General features: G+C 47.0%; 1 protein-coding gene across 3 annotated transcripts in view; it reads right to left on the minus strand.

The window, feature by feature from the left end:
* Nucleotides 1-18,163, minus strand: part of LOC111142812 (non-homologous end joining factor 1) — a 77,521-nt gene extending 59,358 nt beyond the window's left edge. Inside the window, exons 1-5 of one of the 3 annotated variants that reach the window (XM_022496134.1) lie at nt 18,080-18,163; nt 15,213-15,389; nt 14,324-14,536; nt 8,438-8,576; nt 7,774-7,832 (exon numbers count right to left, since the gene is read on the minus strand). In XM_022496134.1, coding sequence (XP_022351842.1) covers nt 7,774-7,832; nt 8,438-8,576; nt 14,324-14,536; nt 15,213-15,389 — 588 coding nt within the window. In that variant the 5' untranslated portion in view covers nt 18,080-18,163. Of the gene's footprint in view, nt 1-7,773; nt 7,833-8,437; nt 8,577-14,323; nt 14,537-15,212; nt 15,390-17,032; nt 17,070-17,380; nt 17,394-18,079 lie in introns of those variants that run through there. The other 2 variants (XM_022496148.1, XM_022496142.1) reach the window with 2 other exon arrangements.
* Nucleotides 18,164-18,524: the final 361 nt, after the last annotated feature.

Here is an 18,524-nt window from a genome sequence, read left to right on the forward strand (position 1 = left end):
TAGACGGGAGAACGGATGTACATGGGAAGAGAGGACAGTCTCACTCCCCTAGACTTCTCCTGCTTTACAATGCCCATGGAGGTTACTGAAGAAACATACACCGAGTCCTGTGTCTTCTACATACTGAACACCAGGCGTACGGTTGCTGGGCAGCCCTGCTCACTGTGGAGGAAGAGCCCAGGCAGAGGAAAGAGTGAGGAAAGAGGAAACTTACTAACTTGCTTTTGTCTGTATGATTAATGTTCTTTCCAGGATTTTGGTAGGCTCTCCTTCTTTTGGTTTTTGAGATATCTAATTTCTTTACTGGGTCTAAAAGAGAGGCTTTGGGGGCTCTCAGAAATAAAAGATTCAAGGTTTGGGGCACCTGGGTGGCTCAGTGGGTTAAGCCTCTACCTTCGGCTCAGGTCATGATCTCAGAGTCTGGGATCGAGCCCCACTTGGGGCTCTTTGCTCAGCAGGGAGCCTGCTTCCCCCCCACCACTGCCTGCCTCTCTGGCTACTTGTGATCTCTCTCTTTGTGTCAAATAAATAAATTATATCTTTTTTTAAAAAAAAGACTCAAGGCTTATAGTTCATCCCCAAGTTGGGACTATCTCCCAGTAAACAGGTGGGTAGGAGAATGGCAATCTGACATTCTCTCCTTAGGCAATTCTCTCCTTAGGCTACTTGTCTAGTTGCACCAGGGCTATCTGGGTCTTAGGCCACCAATAGGCGATAAATTCACAGCCTATTTATAAGATACGGAAAATATAGAGAAGAAGGAAGTTAAGATGGCCTCATCCACTCAACAAGTATTTACTGAGTGCCTACTGTGTGCAGAGGCACTGTTCTATGCACTTTGGATAAACCAGGGCACCAAATATCCATCCTTGTCCTTGCTCACCTCCATGTTCTAACAGTGGGGGAAGATACCATGAACGATGAATGTAAGGAAATAAGGAAATTTTACTATATGTTGGAAGATGAGTGCTACGGAAAAAATTACACATAGATCCACATGCAGAGGGGCAAGGATGTGGCTTACAGTTTTAAACAGGATAGTCACTGTAAACTCCATTGTGAAGGTGACATTGGAACAAAACCACATATTGTATTTTTGACACATCTCTCCTTAAGAGGTAGAGCTTAGTTACCCTCCCCTTTGAGTGTGGCCGGAACTTGGTGCTTCACTTCCAATGGAAAGATTACAGCAAGAGGGTGAGGTGCTGTGACTCCTGGGATTAGGTTATAAAAAGGCTGTCATTTCCATTTTGGTCTTGGGCTGTCTCTGGGATCTCCTGCTCCAGAGGAGGCCAGGACCATGTCATGGGAGCAGCCCTATGACAGGGCAATGGCACCTCCAGCCAACAGCCATATGAGAGAGCCTGGAAGTCATTTCTCCGCCCCTCCCAGCCAGCATCTTGACTACAATTTCACGAGAGATCCTGAACCCAAATCACCTCGCAAAGCTGCTTGCAAATTCCTGGCCCTCCACAACCATTTGTTGTTTTAAACCATGCCATTTTGGGGTAATTGGTTACAAAGCAATAGAGAACTAATCCAGAAATAAAGGAAGTGAGAGAGTTGGCCACACAGGTGTCTGAAGAAAGAACATTCCAGGCAGAGGAAACAGGCAGCAGAAAGAACTAAAGGCAGGTGGTGTTAGAGAGCTAGAAAACCAGCAAGCAGCCACTGAGGGCACAGGGAGGAAAAGGAAGAAGAAAGTAGTAGATGAGGGCAGGAAGGTAATGAGGTCCAGATCATGTAGGGCTTTGTAGACCACCGTAAGGCCTTTGGGTTTTACTCTAGAAGTGTAATGTGAAGCCAATGAAGGAGGTTGAGCAAGGGAGTATCATGATGCAATCTGTGTTTTATTAAGATTGCTCTGTGGGTAATGGGCCAGAAAGGGGCATAGGGAGGAGCAGGGACACCAGTAAAGACACTATTGCAATGAAGCAAGAAAGAGACAGCTGTGGCTCAGACCAGAATGGCAGCAGCAGAATTGAAATTATGGGTGTACTCTGAAGGCAGAGCCAACAGGATTTCCTGATGGGCCAGATGCGGGGTGTGAGAGAAAGACAGAAGTCAAGGATGACTCCAAGGTTTGAGGCCCTGGCAAGTGAAAGGGTGACGTTTCCATCAGCTGAAAGGGGAGGAGGTTGTTGGAACAGCAAATTTGGGGGGTAAGATTAGAAGTTCAGGTTTGGACATGCTGAGTTTGAGATTGTATTGGACTTCCACGTGGAAATGTTGAGCAGGCAGTCCAGAGTTTGGGGGCGAGGTCTAAAAATAGAGATTAAATCCGGGATTCGCCGACAAGGCGGAAGTGAAAGCCAGGGGACTCCCTGAGATCACTCAAGTGAAAAAGGATAAGAGCACCAAGGACGGAATCCTGGGGCACTCCCACAGTAAGAGGTAAGGGAGGGGTGCCTGGCTGCCTCAGTCGAAGGAGCACGCGACTCTTGATCCTGGGGTGTCAGGGTTGTGAGTTCAGCCCTGTGTTGGGTGTAGAGATTACTTAAAAAAAAAAAAAAGAGGTAAGGGAGAAGAAGAACCAGCAAGAGATTCTGAGAAGGAGCAAACCAATGAAGTAGGAAGAAAAGCAGGAGAGTTTCATAGTGTGGAAGCCACGTTAAGAAAACACTGAGGAGGGGTGCCTGGGTGGCTCAGTGGGTTAAAGCCTCTGCCTTCGGCTCAGGTCATGATCCCGGGGTCCTGGATCGAGCCCCGCATCGGGCTCTCTGCTCAGCAGGGAGCCTGCTTCCCTTCCTCTCTCTCTCTGCCTGCCTCTCTGCCTACTTGTGGTCTCTGTCTGCCAAATAAATAAATAAAATCTTAAAAAAAAAAAAAAAAAAGAAAACACTGAGGAGAAGGAATTCATAAGCTTTACGAAGGAAAAACCTAAATGAGGGTAGATGGGCCAACTCAGTTTTCCTCGCCTCCCTATCCATCGTTTTCATTTCCATATCCTCGCTTATGCCAAACGCTATGGCAGAGGTCTGTACTGGAGGCTTTGGGAACAGCAGGAGAGTATGCCAGCGCCTAAAAGAAGACGGCTGAGGAAAGGAAAAACACTCATGGAAACTCACGAGAGGGATGAAGTCTGCGCAGTCAGGAAAGTTGAGTAGGAGTCTGTCTCGAGCACAAGAGGGAAGAGAAAGCCAGGCAAACTGGTCAAGGGATGTATGGGCATCAAGACTTCCGTGTGCCAGAGTGGCCACGAATCAGGCTGCAGAGGTCAAGGGGACCGAAGCATGAACGACCTTGTGTGCCATGCCAGGAGGTGGAACCACTGAATGACCAAGCAATTAGGTTGCAGTTTCTGTTTCAAAGACACCACTCTGCTGTAATACAGACTCAACTGGAAGAGGAATAAGGACTGACCGTGTGACAAGTCAGGAGGCTGCTGGAAGGGCAGGCCAGAACCAGAAAATGTTGTAGGGGGTGGGGGGTAGCTGCTACTCTTAGCAATGGATGCCAGAAGAGAGGAGAGCAGATTCAAGAGACAGTTGACAAGTTAGGCTTTGGAAATCAGGACAAAGAGAAAAGCAAATAACTCCCAAGTTCCCAGCTTCGAAAGCTGAATGGATACGGGTATGATTCCCCAAGATAAGGAATGCCAGAAGAGAATTCGATTTGGGAGGTGTAGGGGGTCTATTTTGGACATGGGTAGGGTGCTGCAATGTGGGACATCCAAGTAGAAGTCAAATAAAAGTGCAGAAAGAAATGCGGGCTGACTAATGAAGATATAAAATTGGCCCTCGGTGGCATACTAGTGACAGTTCCAAGAGAGATCTGGATGAGATGACCCAGAGAGAGAAGAGCAAGGGGATAAGGACACAGTCTTGAACGACACTAACATTTAAGTGGCAGGTGAAGCGTGGGACGCCAGCTGAGGAAACGAAGCAGAAGCTGTCCTCCAAGAATGAAATCAACCAGAAGGCAATTTCCAGGTTAAAGGACTCCTCCTCTTTCCCCAGGCAGCTGTGATAAAACCCCTAGCTTTCTAAGAGCAGAAGGGAATATCTTCCCAACTAGAAGTATCTGCCTGAGCACCATTTAGGGTGCTCAGCAAATCAGTGTCCACCATAGTTATATAACTGTGAGTACATGCTAAAAATTCGTTAAGGTATTACACTGAACGGATTAAATGGCACGCCGCAACGGGAGTGTCCAGCGGACCCAATACTTTCCTCTGAAGACAGGGATGGAGAGGATCTCGCTGTGAAGCCCCCCCCCAACCCCCGCCCCTTAAAGAAGCCAACTTCATGCAACTGCTCAGGATTTGGTGTCAAGGGCTGATTCCTGGCCAGGGGTTGCCAGCTGCAGAGGGCGGGGCTCTATTTTGGGCTGCCTGCTATCCCTGAGCCTGGCCGCGTCTGGTTTGAGCAGCACGCAGCCCCAGTGACTCACACACCCAGGCCAACCGCCTGTGGCTCAGTGGCATGGCCTCGGAATGCCAGCCTCAGGCCAGCTCCCTCCTCACCCCATTACACTGGGATAAATAAATAAAGAGCCTGCCAGCAGCCGCACAGCCTGATGGCAACCAGATGGAGAGGGGGAGGCGGGGACAGGGCTGGGGGAAGGAACTCCCTCCAGTGGACCAGAGTGAGAGAAGGCCACGCCAGCCTCATCCTCCTAAACTTTGCTCACGCAGTTCCTGGGCCATGTAGGAATTGTTCCCGAATCCTTGACTCATCTCCCACTCTGAACAGTGCCTCCCAGGCCCCAGTCCTAGGAGATGCTCTCTATGGGGATCTTCCCTCTATGAAGAGCACGCCAGCAGCCACTCCTCCCAGCTGACCCAAAGAACACTGCCAGGACGTCCCCTCCGGTCAGGCCACCATCGATGGGCCCCCTTGGGCTCCCTGGAAATGCGAAATCCAAGGCTGGGGGCGCGGAGGAGGAAAAACAAAAGAACCAAATATGAAGACATAACCCCTGGTCAACCCTTAAATATTTTTGCTGGCCTTAGTATCCTAGAAACCTCCCTGTCCTACTGCCCTCTGTGCCCTATCTCTGTGGCCTCTCCCCTAGAACCAGGAAAAACAGACCCCAGCACTGACCGTGAGGCCCCTCTGACATCAGCCCTGCGCCACCCCCCTGTCCCCCGCACCTTCGTCCCAGGCTTTCTGTCCCTGGTTTGTTTATCTTCCTATGTTGCTTATTTTGATGGCACATCCTTTCAGCTGTCTTGGGTGACCCCATGACCCTTCTGTGTCCTGTTTGTAGGACCCCAGACAAGCAGAGTCACTGAAAAGGTGCAGTGGCCATAAGAAATTCTGCAGTCCCATGAGGAAGCTGGTTCTGGCAGGTACACGGGACACTCCGTGATCCCGGAGGACGGTGCAGTGATCCTGTCCTTGCGAGACTGGGAGTACGCCACACTCTCCGAGCCCTTAACCCTCCTCTAACTGGTGTGCACGACCCATTAGAGTGGCAGAACAGGGATGATCCCTCCTCTTAAATGTCCAGCTATAGCAACATGACCTTAGGCAAGTCACCTACTCTGTCTGAGGCCCACCTTCTTCATCCAGGAAATGGAAAACTACAGCTACCTGTTTCTCAGATCCTTTGCAGATATATAGAATTCTGTAAGTCTCTGTGGTTTGGGTGTGGTCCACCCAGGGCTCAGAAGACCAGTATTCATGAAGTAATTGATTCCAAAACACCAATAGGCCTCCTGGATTGCCCCGAGCTTCTGCATGCTTTCTCATTCCACAACTGCAGGGTTGTGCCCTGCCCCCACTCCTGCCCCAAAAGCATGGAAGAGATGAGCTTCCAAATGGACAAATGAGAAAACAGAGGCTCTGGAAGCACTGATTCAACCAAAGCTACAAAATAAACCAGGAGAAGAACCCAAGACCCCAGATACAGAGGTCACAAGCAGCACTGTATCCACAGGCCACATTTCCCCAACTTTCATGAGATCCCCTCACCCACCGTTCCCAGCACACGTTTATCAACATCTTCTTTGACAGACTTATGGAGAACCTGCTACTCCTACGCACTGTGTTCGGCACTGGGTCATAGAAATGCATTCGACGCAGTCCTTGTCCCCAAATCGTTCAGAGATCAATGGAGGAGAAAGGCACAGTCTCACAGACATATAAACGGCAGAATCTATCACACAGTTATAAGTGGCAAAACAGAGGTAGGAACCAAGGTACGACAGCAGCAGGGAAGAAGGATTATCTTTACAGGGAGAGTCTGGAAAAGTCTCCCAAAGAAGTCAAAGCCCACACTTAAAAGACTAATAGAAATTTACAAGGTAGATAAGGCCAGGGCACTGGGTGTTATAGATAAAGGGAACAATGCATGCCAAGACATTAAGGCTAGAGGAAGGCATTCTGGCAATCCAAAGTCATTCTCTGTGACTTAAAGCATAAAGTTCATAATGAAAAATATCAAGAAACCAAGCTAGAGGGGTATTTGGGCACCGGATCAGGAAGGGACCTTCTGCTGGGCTAAGAATAAGCCTTGCATTGTTTAGCTAAGGGGCTGGGGCAGGGAATCAGCATGTCATCCCCAGCCTGTGTTAGCCTCCTTAATACGAACACTTGTAGACAGAGGAAGCTATCTGACAGAAAAATGGCCGAGGAAATCTCTCTGTGGCAAGTCTGGGTTTAATGGTCTCTCTTTCCCATAAAGACTTGAAATCTATTCTACTTCAAGAATGTAACAGTGAGAGCTTCTCTTCTTCTCCAGCGTTAGACTGCTTCAATAGATGGACTGAGCACTCAACTTGCCTTTTTGTTTTTAGTGTTAAGCCCCGAAGCATGATGGCGTCTTTGCTCAGCCAATGTACAGAGGCAGAACAGAAGGTTCCAAGTCAAGAACACCTGCTTTCTTCCTGTCTAGCCCTGGGAAAAATATGAGTTTCATGTTCAAAAGAAATATGAGTCACAACCCTTGTCCACAAGGGGTTTACAAAGTAGCCTAGATGGCAAGACAGAAATACGAATGATCTATACAGAACACGATATTATAATAGCATTATTTGCTTACATAGTGAAGCACCAACTTGGGTCACATGTATAATTAGAAAAAAGGGCAATAATGCTAAAGTACCAACTGTACAAGCAACAAGTCCTAAAAGAGTTAGAGAAGGAGAAGATCAATATTGACTGGTATTATCAAAGGTCACTATTATTAATACTCCCCCTGTTTGGCATTTAATAGATGTTTCTTTTGGCCAAGCTTAATCCTTAGAAGGGAAACCTAGGCAGGAGCTTCTGACAGGCCACAATTATCTACTCCCCATTCATTCCTTTGCCAGTCCCCTTGTATAAACACTGTGATTTTCCACAGCCTACTGTGCCCACAAGACAGTTCCCAAATGGCAACCCTGTGCTTTTCACCTTCCTCTGCTGCGGGATGTTGGAGGGGCCCAGACCAGTAATAATGATTAGCCGCCCCCCCCCGCCCCGCTCCATAATCCAGACCTGCAATCAGATCTTAACAAGCAAAAATGGATCAACTGGTCAACCAAACTTTCCAAGGTTAGGGAATTCTAAATGAAATTCCTAGGGTTGTGAACAGAGAGATGTTTTTACAAATGCTGACCAGCCCACTTCTGCCTTTTATATTCTTGCCCCTTATTTCACCCCATCTTCCCCACGGGCATCTCAAGTTTTATCAGATTTTCTATGGGCAACTTATCCAGAGAAAGGTTTTCCAACCATGCAAGCCACCTAACACCCAAAATGCAAGTCAGTACTCAGGCACCTAGAAAGAGAAAATAAAGCAAAACTGCGCGAAGGGAAAGGAAATCCTTATCGTGATATACTCTACCTCTACCATAAATTGTTCCAAGAAGGAATTTTCTTCAAATGGCTCTGTCTTCAACCGATCTGTAATAAGAAGGGATACAGAAAAGAAATATTAGTCTTAGGATGAGTTTCCTGCCTGTGAGAAGGAAAAGAAACAGAGCCCAAGATTTCTGGGGAGGGAACACACACATGTGCAACACCCAGAGTCCACTGGGAGAAGGGATGAAAGTATGTGAGCGAACAGGAGGCAGAGGAGAGGGCGATCAGCAACACAGGACGTGTCCAGTGGCGTGTACACTCTAGGCATTCTTCTTGCCACAAAGACGAAGGTCGAACTGAATTTTTATTCTGAAGCTGGAACTATGCTTTGGAAGGTCCCAAGTGTGTGTTGTCCTTCCCCCCACCCCAGTTTTATACAGCTGCTGGCCCTTTTCCAAGGTCTGTCCTTGCCATTGCCCAGGGCAGGGCTGGATGGGTTACAGCATCTATGGGTCACTTGGGTGCCAGTCAGGTCCTTGAGGCAGAGAGAAGTGTCACTGGCATCAAGTCTCCAGTTACGGTCAGGACCCAGCACCCCACTTCCTCAGGGAAGCACCCCTCTAATGCAGATGACTCTCTGCTTTCCTGAGTCCCTTTGACCATCTGTCCCACTCCCCACCCAACACCCGCAAAGAATGCCCTCTCACCTCGGCTCAGCACAGCTCCACTCTCCTGGTAGTCCTGGATCTCTAGATCTTTCATACGAAGCATGGTTGCTAGCTCCCTCACTTGGCACTGCAAGGCCAGACTCATGCCCATGAGAGGACGAATCAGATGCTGGGAGACCTTTCATGCAAGAGATATCAATCAGCCAACAGGCATGGAGTACTCCCCACTGTCTTAGGAACTAGAAAAATACTGCAAAATAAATGTTTTCACAGGAACTTAACATTTCATAAGCAAGCAACCCATTGGCATGACTGTAATAATACAATAACAAAATAGGTAGGTGAAAAGAAGTTCAAGGGTTTTCTTTGTAGCCTAGATAAAAGGGTGGGAAGAATAGAGGAGAACATGTGGAGAGGCAGCCTGGGGTAGTGATTTTAAAAGGTTGGTAAGAGAAAGGTATTGCTTCAACTCTCCACAGAGACTGAGAGACAAAAGCAGAAGATCCAAGTAGAACTTTAGGAAAGTAGGCGTGGCTAAAACAGAGTGTGCTAGCTGGAGCATAACAGAAGACAAAAAGCAACAGACAGTAGAGAGCCTTGGAATCTGTCTCAGATTAGACCCAGACACTGATTACGAGCCATTTCAGGGCTGACGATAGCCCAGAATGAGCCCAGAGTTTCACTCTGCTCCCAGGAAGGCCACAAAGTCTGAGATCATCATGACAGAAACCAGCCAGTCCCCGAGAGGCCAGCCTAGAAAGGAAGAAACTCGCCAGCACACCTTGCTCTTAGGTGTCTTTCAAGGTAAGAAGGACACAAGCATGAGCATACCGTTGTGCCACTGGGACTGTCCTCACGTAACAACGTATAACTATAGAGAATAATCACTTAATCCACCCGCACAAGGTGTCCACTAGCCTGAGAAAGAAAAAAGCCTTAGCCAAAGAAAGTAACTAGAATCATTAATCTCTTTGTGACTAGTAGAGGCTCTGGGGGTCCCTTTCCCTTCCCCCAAAGAGATGAGCCCAAGGAGGCACCAGAAGAAATGCCCTAGATCAGAGGTCAGCAACTCATTCCGTGTGGGCCAGGGGTCAATATTTTCAGCTCCAGGGCCCATACAGGCCGCCACAGTGCTCAGCTCCACTGCTGCAGCAGGAAAGCGACCACAGACAACATGTAATACATGAGGGTGGTGGGTTTCCAATGGAACTTTAGAAAAACAGGCAGCAAGCCAGAGTTGGCCCACTGGCCATCGTCAGCCCACCCCCCAGGCTTCTCTAAGGACAGAGCACAAGAGAAGAGATTGGGGGAGGTGGGGGTGGTAAGGGTTAGAGCCCGCAGCTTCTGCACCACTACCAGGACCCGACCAATGCAGGGGTACTGATGCAGAGTAGAAGACCGGAAGTCAAATGTAGCTGTAAATATCCGTCACTTCTTGCCATCATGCTGCACACCCAAGCTGGCCCTGGTCCTCAGTTCAGATCCCTAGGATAAGCAGGAAGTACTGCTCAAAATGAGACCAAAGATCTGCTTTGGGTACATTCACCTGCTCCAGACCCAACCCTCTTTCCTAAGAATTGTTTGATTGGGTTTGGTCCCATCTGGGGGAGATCAGGAGGAGAAACAGGGAACTCCTCCGATGAAAGCAAGTCAGTTTTGGAGTGGGGAGCTGAAAGTAATCACAGTTGGTAACCAAGCAGCATCACCTTCCCTCTGGTGACAGCCCTCAAATAACAGAAACTCCTTAAGGGGACAACCAGCCTCTCTCTGGGAGCCCACCTTAACAGCCATCTCTTTGAGTGGTGGTAAATCTGACCACATGAAACAGAATGACAAACAGTTATTAATCAATGTCATGTCTAATTAAATACGGTAAGGCCAGAAGTTATTTATCAGACTCCGATGTCTATATAGCCAAATAAATAAATAAATAAATAACAGTTAAATATTTCAACTTCTCAAATAATTTCATAGAATTGGTTACGTCACTCTGAATCACTGGGGTATAACTCATTTCAAAGTTAGATGCCCACTAACACACTAACTTAAATCAGAGATCAGTTAGTTCAGATAAGGCCTGTGGTTGAAATAATGGGTTTCAAAGCAAATCCACAGAAACTACAAGGAAAAATCTTGAAGCGCTTGGGGAGGTGAGGAAGATCCTCACCCTTCATTTAAAAACAATGATCTATGAAGGGTTGTGGTTTCACAAGTCAATTCAACAAATACCTACTGTCTGCCTAACACATACTGTGACCCCATGAGGCTTCTGCCCCCGAAGAGTTCACAACAGTTAAGGAGGTCAGGAAGTGTGATGGATAAGGAGGCAGGAGTTTCCAATCTTTTCCAGAGGAAATCTATTTATAACATCCCCCCACCTCTGCAGATTTCCCATTGAAACGTAGACAAGCCAGAGGCGGGAAACCCAAATGGCCTTAGCAATCCCAAGATTAATTCTATCAGGTTTGGATACAGCGACAAGGGCAACAGACTGGGAATTAGATCTAGATTCTAGCCCCAGCTCTGGGAGCACCCAGATGTGAAAATGGCTTAATCCCAAGCGCTCTCATGGTCCTTAGGTTTTTCAAGGAAAAATTAGGGAGTCAGAGTATTTGCTCTCAAAGGGCCACAATAATGCTAAATTAAGTAATACTATGTATGGTCTTATCTTTAATCTAAAAACTCAATTAAAATCAGCAGTAAGGTGAGGACTGGCATCTCCACTTTACAGATGATGAAGCCAAACCTCATAAAAATGCAATGACTTATCCAAGGTAACACAAATAGTCAAAGGGGTGGAGCTGAATGACAGATTCAGTCCTGCCGGCTCCAAAGCCTGTGGGCTCTTCCTGCCACAAAACAAACAAACAAACAAAACAAATAAAAACAAAACAAAACAAAACAAAAAAACCTGAGGCTGTGACTCCTAGAAATTATAAAATGGCCAAATTTGAAAGTCAAAATTTGGAATATCAAGAATTACATTAGAAAGGAAAGATAACAGCAATACCACCAAAGAAATGACATCTGCTACAAGGAAGAACAGTGAGGAGGAAGAAGGGACGAAGGAAGCTGGCTGGAAGTGGAAAAGGGCTAGAAAGCAGAGACCTGAGGCTTTAGCCATCCCATCCTGTCCCGCACAGCTTGAGAACTTAGCGTGAATCCACTGCCCGCTGTACTCTCCTACTCTCCTGCGTGACCGGTAGGAATTTACATGTGCAATCTCTCTGGAAGACAATCTGGCATTAGAGGACCAAGATTAAAGGTACAAATATTCCCTTTAATTTAAGTTTATTTATTTATCTATTTATTTATTTATTTTAAGATTTCATTTATTTATTTGACAGAGAGATCACCAGTAGGCAGAGAGGCAGGCAGAGAGAGAAGGAAGCAGGTTCCCAGCCGAGCAGAGAGCCCGATGTGGGACTCCATCCCAGGACCCTGAGATCATGACCTGAGCCGAAGGCAGAGGCTTAACCCACTGAGCCACCCAGGCACCATGAAGTTTATTTATTTATTTAAGCTATCTCTATAACAGATGTGAGGCTCAAACCCATGACCCCAAGATCAAAAGTCACATGTTCTTCTGACCCAGCCAGCCAGGTGCCCCCAAACATTCCTTGTTTCAGCTATTCCACTGCTGGGAATTGACTCGTACACTTCCTACACTTAGGAAGAGTAAATTACCAGGATAGTCACTATGTGTAATAACAAAAGAATGGAAACAACGTAGGTGTCTACTGGTAGCCTGTCAATTAAATACATGTTGATATATTCATCAAATAAAGCTCTCTGTTACCAGTGAAGAATATTAAGGCAGCTTTTCTAAATATGTTACGGTTTCTAAATTCTATAATTAAGTGAAAAAAGCAAGCTACTCAGCAGTGTGGATAGCATGTTGCCATTTATGAAAAGGCACAAGTCCACCCAGATAGGTATTCGATGGTATAAGTATATATACATACTTGTGTACATACGAACCTACTTACGGCTTTCTTTAAGAATGCACAAGAAGATGGTATCAGTAGTTGCTTTAAACAAGGAAAATGAGGGACTAGAGAGAAGAATAGAAGGACCTATTTTTTCACTCTAGACCCTTCTTCAATTCTATTTGAAATGTTTGCCTTTTGCATGAATTGCTCATTGAAAAAAAAATGAAATAAAAACTATCACAAGAATGAGTAACAAACAAAAATTAGGACTGTGTGACCTCACGGACACACACACAAGCCTGAAATAGTGTCTGCCTACATCCTTGACGGTGTCCGCTGGCTCTAACATTTTCCCTGTAAAGCTTCCTCAGCCTCAGGGGTTTCCCTGGGCTGGCATTCTTCTTTTTTTTTTAATAGTAAGTATTTTATTTTACCTTAAAGTCTAATTATTCACCAACTACCCAATGGTCACTTCTCCCCATGGCCAACCAGGACTCATTCCACTCCAAACACTGACGCTTCTTTTCTTATGGCGGGTTCCCAACTAGAGGAATTTGCCTAGAAGGGCTAGTTTTCCTTTTACATATCATTCTCAGTGACAACATCATCATACAAGTGTTCTTTACTTTATTATTTTGGGGGCAAATAAAAAACTACTACAGCCCATCAGCCTCCTGGCAAAACTACATCCTCGGTCTCACTATTCTGAATTTCTAGGGCTGCGTGATGTAAAGTGAGACTAGCTGTGGCTAGGACGTCTAGGGCAGCGCAGAGGTGTCCCAGAACAAGCATTATTGAGGGAACAGCGCCCCCTGGTGTTACTTAGAAAAAGTGACAGGGTTTTTTGAGCAGAAGATGTAGACTAGCACAAGGATGGAAAATTTCACAAAAAACTCAATTAAAATCAACAGTTGGATGACTTTGGAGAGACTTCAGCCTCAGCTTCCTACTCTGGAAATGGAACAATACTACTTATTTTGCAGGACAGTCGTGAGGATTCAGTGACAAGAAATGTTCAGAAAGGTATCTAATGCTGGTGCATTATCCATCCTGTTGCTGTTAATAAACTATGTTAATAAACTATCAATGAACTATGAATTGTTAATAAACTATGAATTGAATCATGCTAAACCCCTGCTTAAAGTTTTTCAGTGAATCTCTGTTGCCTTTAGGATAAAATCCAAACTCATTAGAATCCCTCAAAATCTGGCCACTGCCTACCTTATTTCTCACAACTCCCTGCAGTCAGGAAATTCCCCCACTTGTCCCACACTTACACATCTCCCCACCTCTCAAAATGCACTCTAGCCTAGAATGACCTCTTGATCTTCTCCCAGTTAGTTCCTACTCATCTTCAAAACTCAGCTCAGAAACTATCTCTTCAATGGGGCTCCTGGGTGGCTCCGCTGGCTAAGCGTCTGACTCTTGATTTCAGCTCAGGTCGTGATCTCAGTGTTGTGAGACTCGAGCCCCATGTCGGGCTCCCTGTAGGGCACGGAGCCTGCTTAAGATTCATTCTCTCCCTCTCCTCCTCCCACCTCCTCTCTCCCCATCACTAAAAAACAAAACAAAAAAACCTCTCTTTTCAAGAAGGTTTTTCAGACCTTTAAGCATCCTGAGTTTACCTCAATCAAAGAATTTACCATATTTTGACCTATTCCCTGCCTGTCTTCTCACTAGATGATGAACTCTAGATATAGGCTATATTGTTTTAGATCTGGACACCCAACAATTAGCCCATAGTAGATGCTTCATAAATATTAAATAAAGTAATGAATAAAGACACCCAATAAAGCAGGTAAACCAAACCTTTGCCTGGTCCCTTTGCAAAGACAGGATGTACCAGTCAAGAATCCGTTTTGCCTTCTGTCTGGTCAAGGAAAGTTTTCTGGTTAAAGAAGAATGTCAAACTAAAAAAAATAAGAGCACCCAAAGAGTCACCTCAAAGCAGCTGGCATTCCCCTCCCCAACTCCACATTTGAATTACACTCACCAGGGAAGGGCTAGCTAGGATGCAGTAGAAATTCCAATAAAAGGGGAGACCTGAGAGCTCACTGCGCACCCGCAGTATCAGTGCCTCACCCACATGGTCACAGACAAAGCTAACTTTGCCGGGGCAAGCAGTGTCCTTCAACAACGGGCGGAGCAGCTCATCCAGATGACAGAGTAAAGCCGCAGGGGGGGCAGTCAGCCGCTTGTTCAGCTCCTAAAAAGACAACACGAGTTGGACAGAGTAAGGGTATAAAAAGGAAACCAACTTTCCCCTAAGTCCCAGCAAAGGAAAATCTGGCTAAAGTGAAGACAGTGGGCTTGAGAGGAAGGGAAGACAAAAACAGGGGAACAGGAAAGAAGAAAACAAAAACAGAGAGCAACTGGCCTACTTCACCATCCTACCCTGTACTGTATCCAGTGCAAAAATGAACACACAGACAATATGGAAAGATCCTGGGGGGGGGCACCTGAGTGGCTCAGATGGTTAAGCATCTGCCTTGGGTTCGGCTCATGATCCCAGGAACCTGGGACAGATTCTCTTATCGGGCTCGGACCTTGGATGGAATCCCTCATTGGGCTCCCTGCTCAGCGGGGAGTCTGCTTCTCCCTCTCCCCCTCCCCTCACTAGTTTTCTCTCTCTCTTCCTAATAAATAAAATCTTGAAAGAAAGAGAGAGAGAAAGAAAAAGAAAAAAGAGAGAGAGAGAGAGAAAGATAGATCTCAGGGCTTTAGGTAGAAGGGCAGGACATTGGAATTGTCTCAATATGATTCCTCATCCCTTGGCAACCTACAGGTCAGCAAGCTGGCTGATGTGAACATACCCTTGACCTTCACTAAGATAGAAATGATATCCACTACCTTCCCGCAGCAGAACTTCTCTTCGTGCTTACCTTGGCTCGTTGGCTGACCACACAAGCGTCTGCCTGTTCATGCCACACCTGCTGGAGATCTGAAACCAGCAAGGCATACCCCTGTCTGGTGATATACGCCTTGGCCAGGAGGGAGTTCTCAGCAAGTTGTAGCCGGGCCCACGGCTGCATCAGCAGGCCTTCCTCCAACTCCTCCATCTGCAGAAGAGTCTGGATTTAGGGAAGTACCCCAGGACACTATAGGCCTGGGGACGGTGGCCCCACACAAACAGTGCTACAGCAAATCAGCCTTGTGAAGGACTCTTCCCTAATAAGACAGAAGGTATACATTTACATCTTACCCCCCCACACACACACAACCTCCACCCTATATCTTTCTGCACATATAACCAGCCCACATATAACCTTACTATCTCCTGGTCACTAAAATCTAATTAGAGGGCGCCTGGGTGGCTCAGTGGGTTAAAGCCACTGCCTTCGGCTCAGGTCATGATCTCAGGGTCCTGGGATCGAGTCCCTCATTGGGCTCTCTGCTCAGCAGGGAGCCTACTTCCTCCTCTTTCTCTCTGCCTGCTGCTCTGCCTGTGATCTCTGTCAAATAAATAAATAAAATCTTTAACCAAAAAATAAATAAATAAATAAATAAAATCTAATTAGAATTTTATTTTATATTTCAAATTAAGTTCCTAAAGGGCATGAAAATACCTTTCTTCTGTAGTGTTTAAGCGTTGGCATGTTGGTCTCGGTATTTCTGCTTTCTAACAGGTGGGAACCTAAGTCATTCTTGTCTCTTTATCACATTCCTAATAAATACACCATGCTACCCTTTCCCAGAACTTCTAGAAAAGAAGGAATAGTTCTTGTCTTACAAAACATTGTAAGTCATAGTGTCATGAGCAGGAAATTCAAATTATTTTATCATTATCTAGAAATGAAACTCTAGGTCTCAGATTTTCAAATACATATATATAATATACATATATTATGTAATAATATATAACAATGTATAATAATATATAATGTTATATATAGTTATTACGTAATAATTATATAATATATAATATAGATATCTAAATATTTATATATACACAGATACGTACATTCCCAAAGACAGGGATTCTTAATCTAGAGTCTATGCATGTGAACACTCTGGAATTATAGGCAAAATCTATGCATACATGCAGATAACCATTTGGGAGGAAGAGGCCCCCAAATTTGTCAAATTCTCAAAGGGATCAATGACACACAAATAAAGAGCTAACAAACTCTATGTCCAGAAGCAAACCAAAAAACCCCAAATCCCATTTCAAGAACCTGGATGACTAAAAACATAAAAACAAGGCACACCATTTCCCAGAGATGGAAACAATTAATTAACTTCTGCTTCACTCGTCCCCCATACACCCCTAACCCCAGGTACTGCCCTCAATGACATCACACCCTAGAACTTCTGGAAACCAACTCTTCTGGTTCAACAACTAAAGTTGTAGTCTTAATCTAGTAGATGTTCAGTAACTATGGCTACCGTACAGGAAATTCAATCATTTTTCCTGTTGGCGGGGAGTGATACAACTTCTTCACTACTTCAGTCTATAAATACAAAGTGAAGTGAGGGGAGTGCCTTAGAATATAAAGAAAATAGTGAAATTTCTAGGATTTCATTTGCATGATTAACACGGTTCTGTTCCTCCAGTCATTTCCATCACGGTCTAAGCCCTGGTTCCTCCAACCATAACTTAGCTTTTGATGCATGGTCTTGTAACAACACTTAATTTGTGCAGTCAATAGTTGGGTGAAAAGTAAATATATATTGTGATTTTTATTCGCAGCAGCCTCACAACCTTGCATTTGGAGGATGGGACATCAGTCCCTTGCCACGTGCTGGTCCCACAGGGAGAGGATCTTGGAATGATTAAGCTCCCCCTCACTAGAGTTCCACGTTGCAAAAGGTCACAAATGCAAGTAAACAAGTGAAGCCGCCAAGCCCTTCTGTCCTCTGTAGGCGCTCAGCAGTACGTCTTGTAAGAGTGCCCCAAATTGGGTTGATTATCCTGGCCCATCGCTTCGGAAAGCCTGGGAGCTCGAAACTCTCAAACTGCATGATTGTTTTTTGTCCTGTTTGGGGCAGAAATTTAAAATGTGCTCAGGATCAGGCCCCATAGGAAGGTCTAAAACATTCAGCACCAGACCTGGTGTCGGCTGCTCCCACAAAGCGCGTCCTGTTGAGTCCAAGACCTCTGTATCTCATTTTTTCCCCCTTCAAGGCCGCCTTTAACTGTCACGTTAACTAGATTCGCCCGTTCGTTATTCCTCAATGAAGCGGGAGAGCGTCGAGGACCAGCAGGAGGTCGCCAGAGAACCCGGGTCTGCACGGAGTCCCGCCCCTCGGCAGAGCTCCTCTCTCGGCGCAGTTCCCCCATCATCCTGCAGAGGGCAGCAAGGCCCCAGCGACAGACTAGACTGGGCCACGCCCCGGCCCTCTGGTGGGGACCAACCCTCGCTCGCTTTACCGCAGCCCCACCCCAGAAGCCCCGCCTGGCGGCGTAGTTTCCATCCGGCCTCGTTGCGAGGGGCTTCGCCGTCGGCCTTCGACAGCACCGGCCACACCGAGACGGCTCCGGGGCCCTCGAGAGTAACAAAGCGGACCACCAGTCCCTTTGCAGAAGCGAGGAGCCCACCACCAAGCAGCTTCACAAACCCCGCCTCGCCGCCGGAAGGCGGGCTGCGCACGCGCGGCGCACGCGCCCCGCCCACCCCCGGAGGTCTGCAGCGGCTCTCAGGCCCAGCGCAAGTCCCCGCCTGCCCGCCCGCGCGCAGGGCCCCCGGGGTCCCTCACCGCCCGGCGCCGGGCCGAGTCCCGGCCCCGGTTCGAAACCCGCTCCACCTACCGTGAGGGGCTGCGAGAGCTCCAGCCCTCCCCGCGGCGGGCTGGCCCGCGCAAACCGAAAGGCCTAGGGTAGAGGCCTTTCGGGACAGAGGGGCGGGGCCCGGGCCCGACGTGGGCGGGGCATCTGGGACCTCGGAGCTGTCGGACCGACCTCTTAGAGCTGGGGGTCCGCCGCGCCCTGGGGGAGCGGGAACAGGGCTGGGCGACCCGCTGCTATAGGACATGAGGTGGTGGTGGGCGCCCCTCGAAGTCACGCTGGCGGAGTAAAAAGAATGCCAGAGGAGGTGCAGGAGAGGGGTGTCTGGATTTGGACTTGGCAGTAAACTAAGATCACTTCCCTCCCCTACTTGTCCAACCGCTTGTTTTGTTTTAAATCTAATGAGGGGCGCCTGCCTAGTTCCGTCGGTTAGGCGACCGCCTTCAGCTCAGGTCACGATCTGAGGTTC

Source organism: Enhydra lutris, unplaced genomic scaffold (genome assembly GCF_002288905.1).
Source record: "Enhydra lutris kenyoni isolate GAN:26980312 unplaced genomic scaffold, ASM228890v2 scaffoldscaffold1, whole genome shotgun sequence".
NCBI classification, from domain to species: Eukaryota; Metazoa; Chordata; class Mammalia; order Carnivora; family Mustelidae; genus Enhydra; species Enhydra lutris.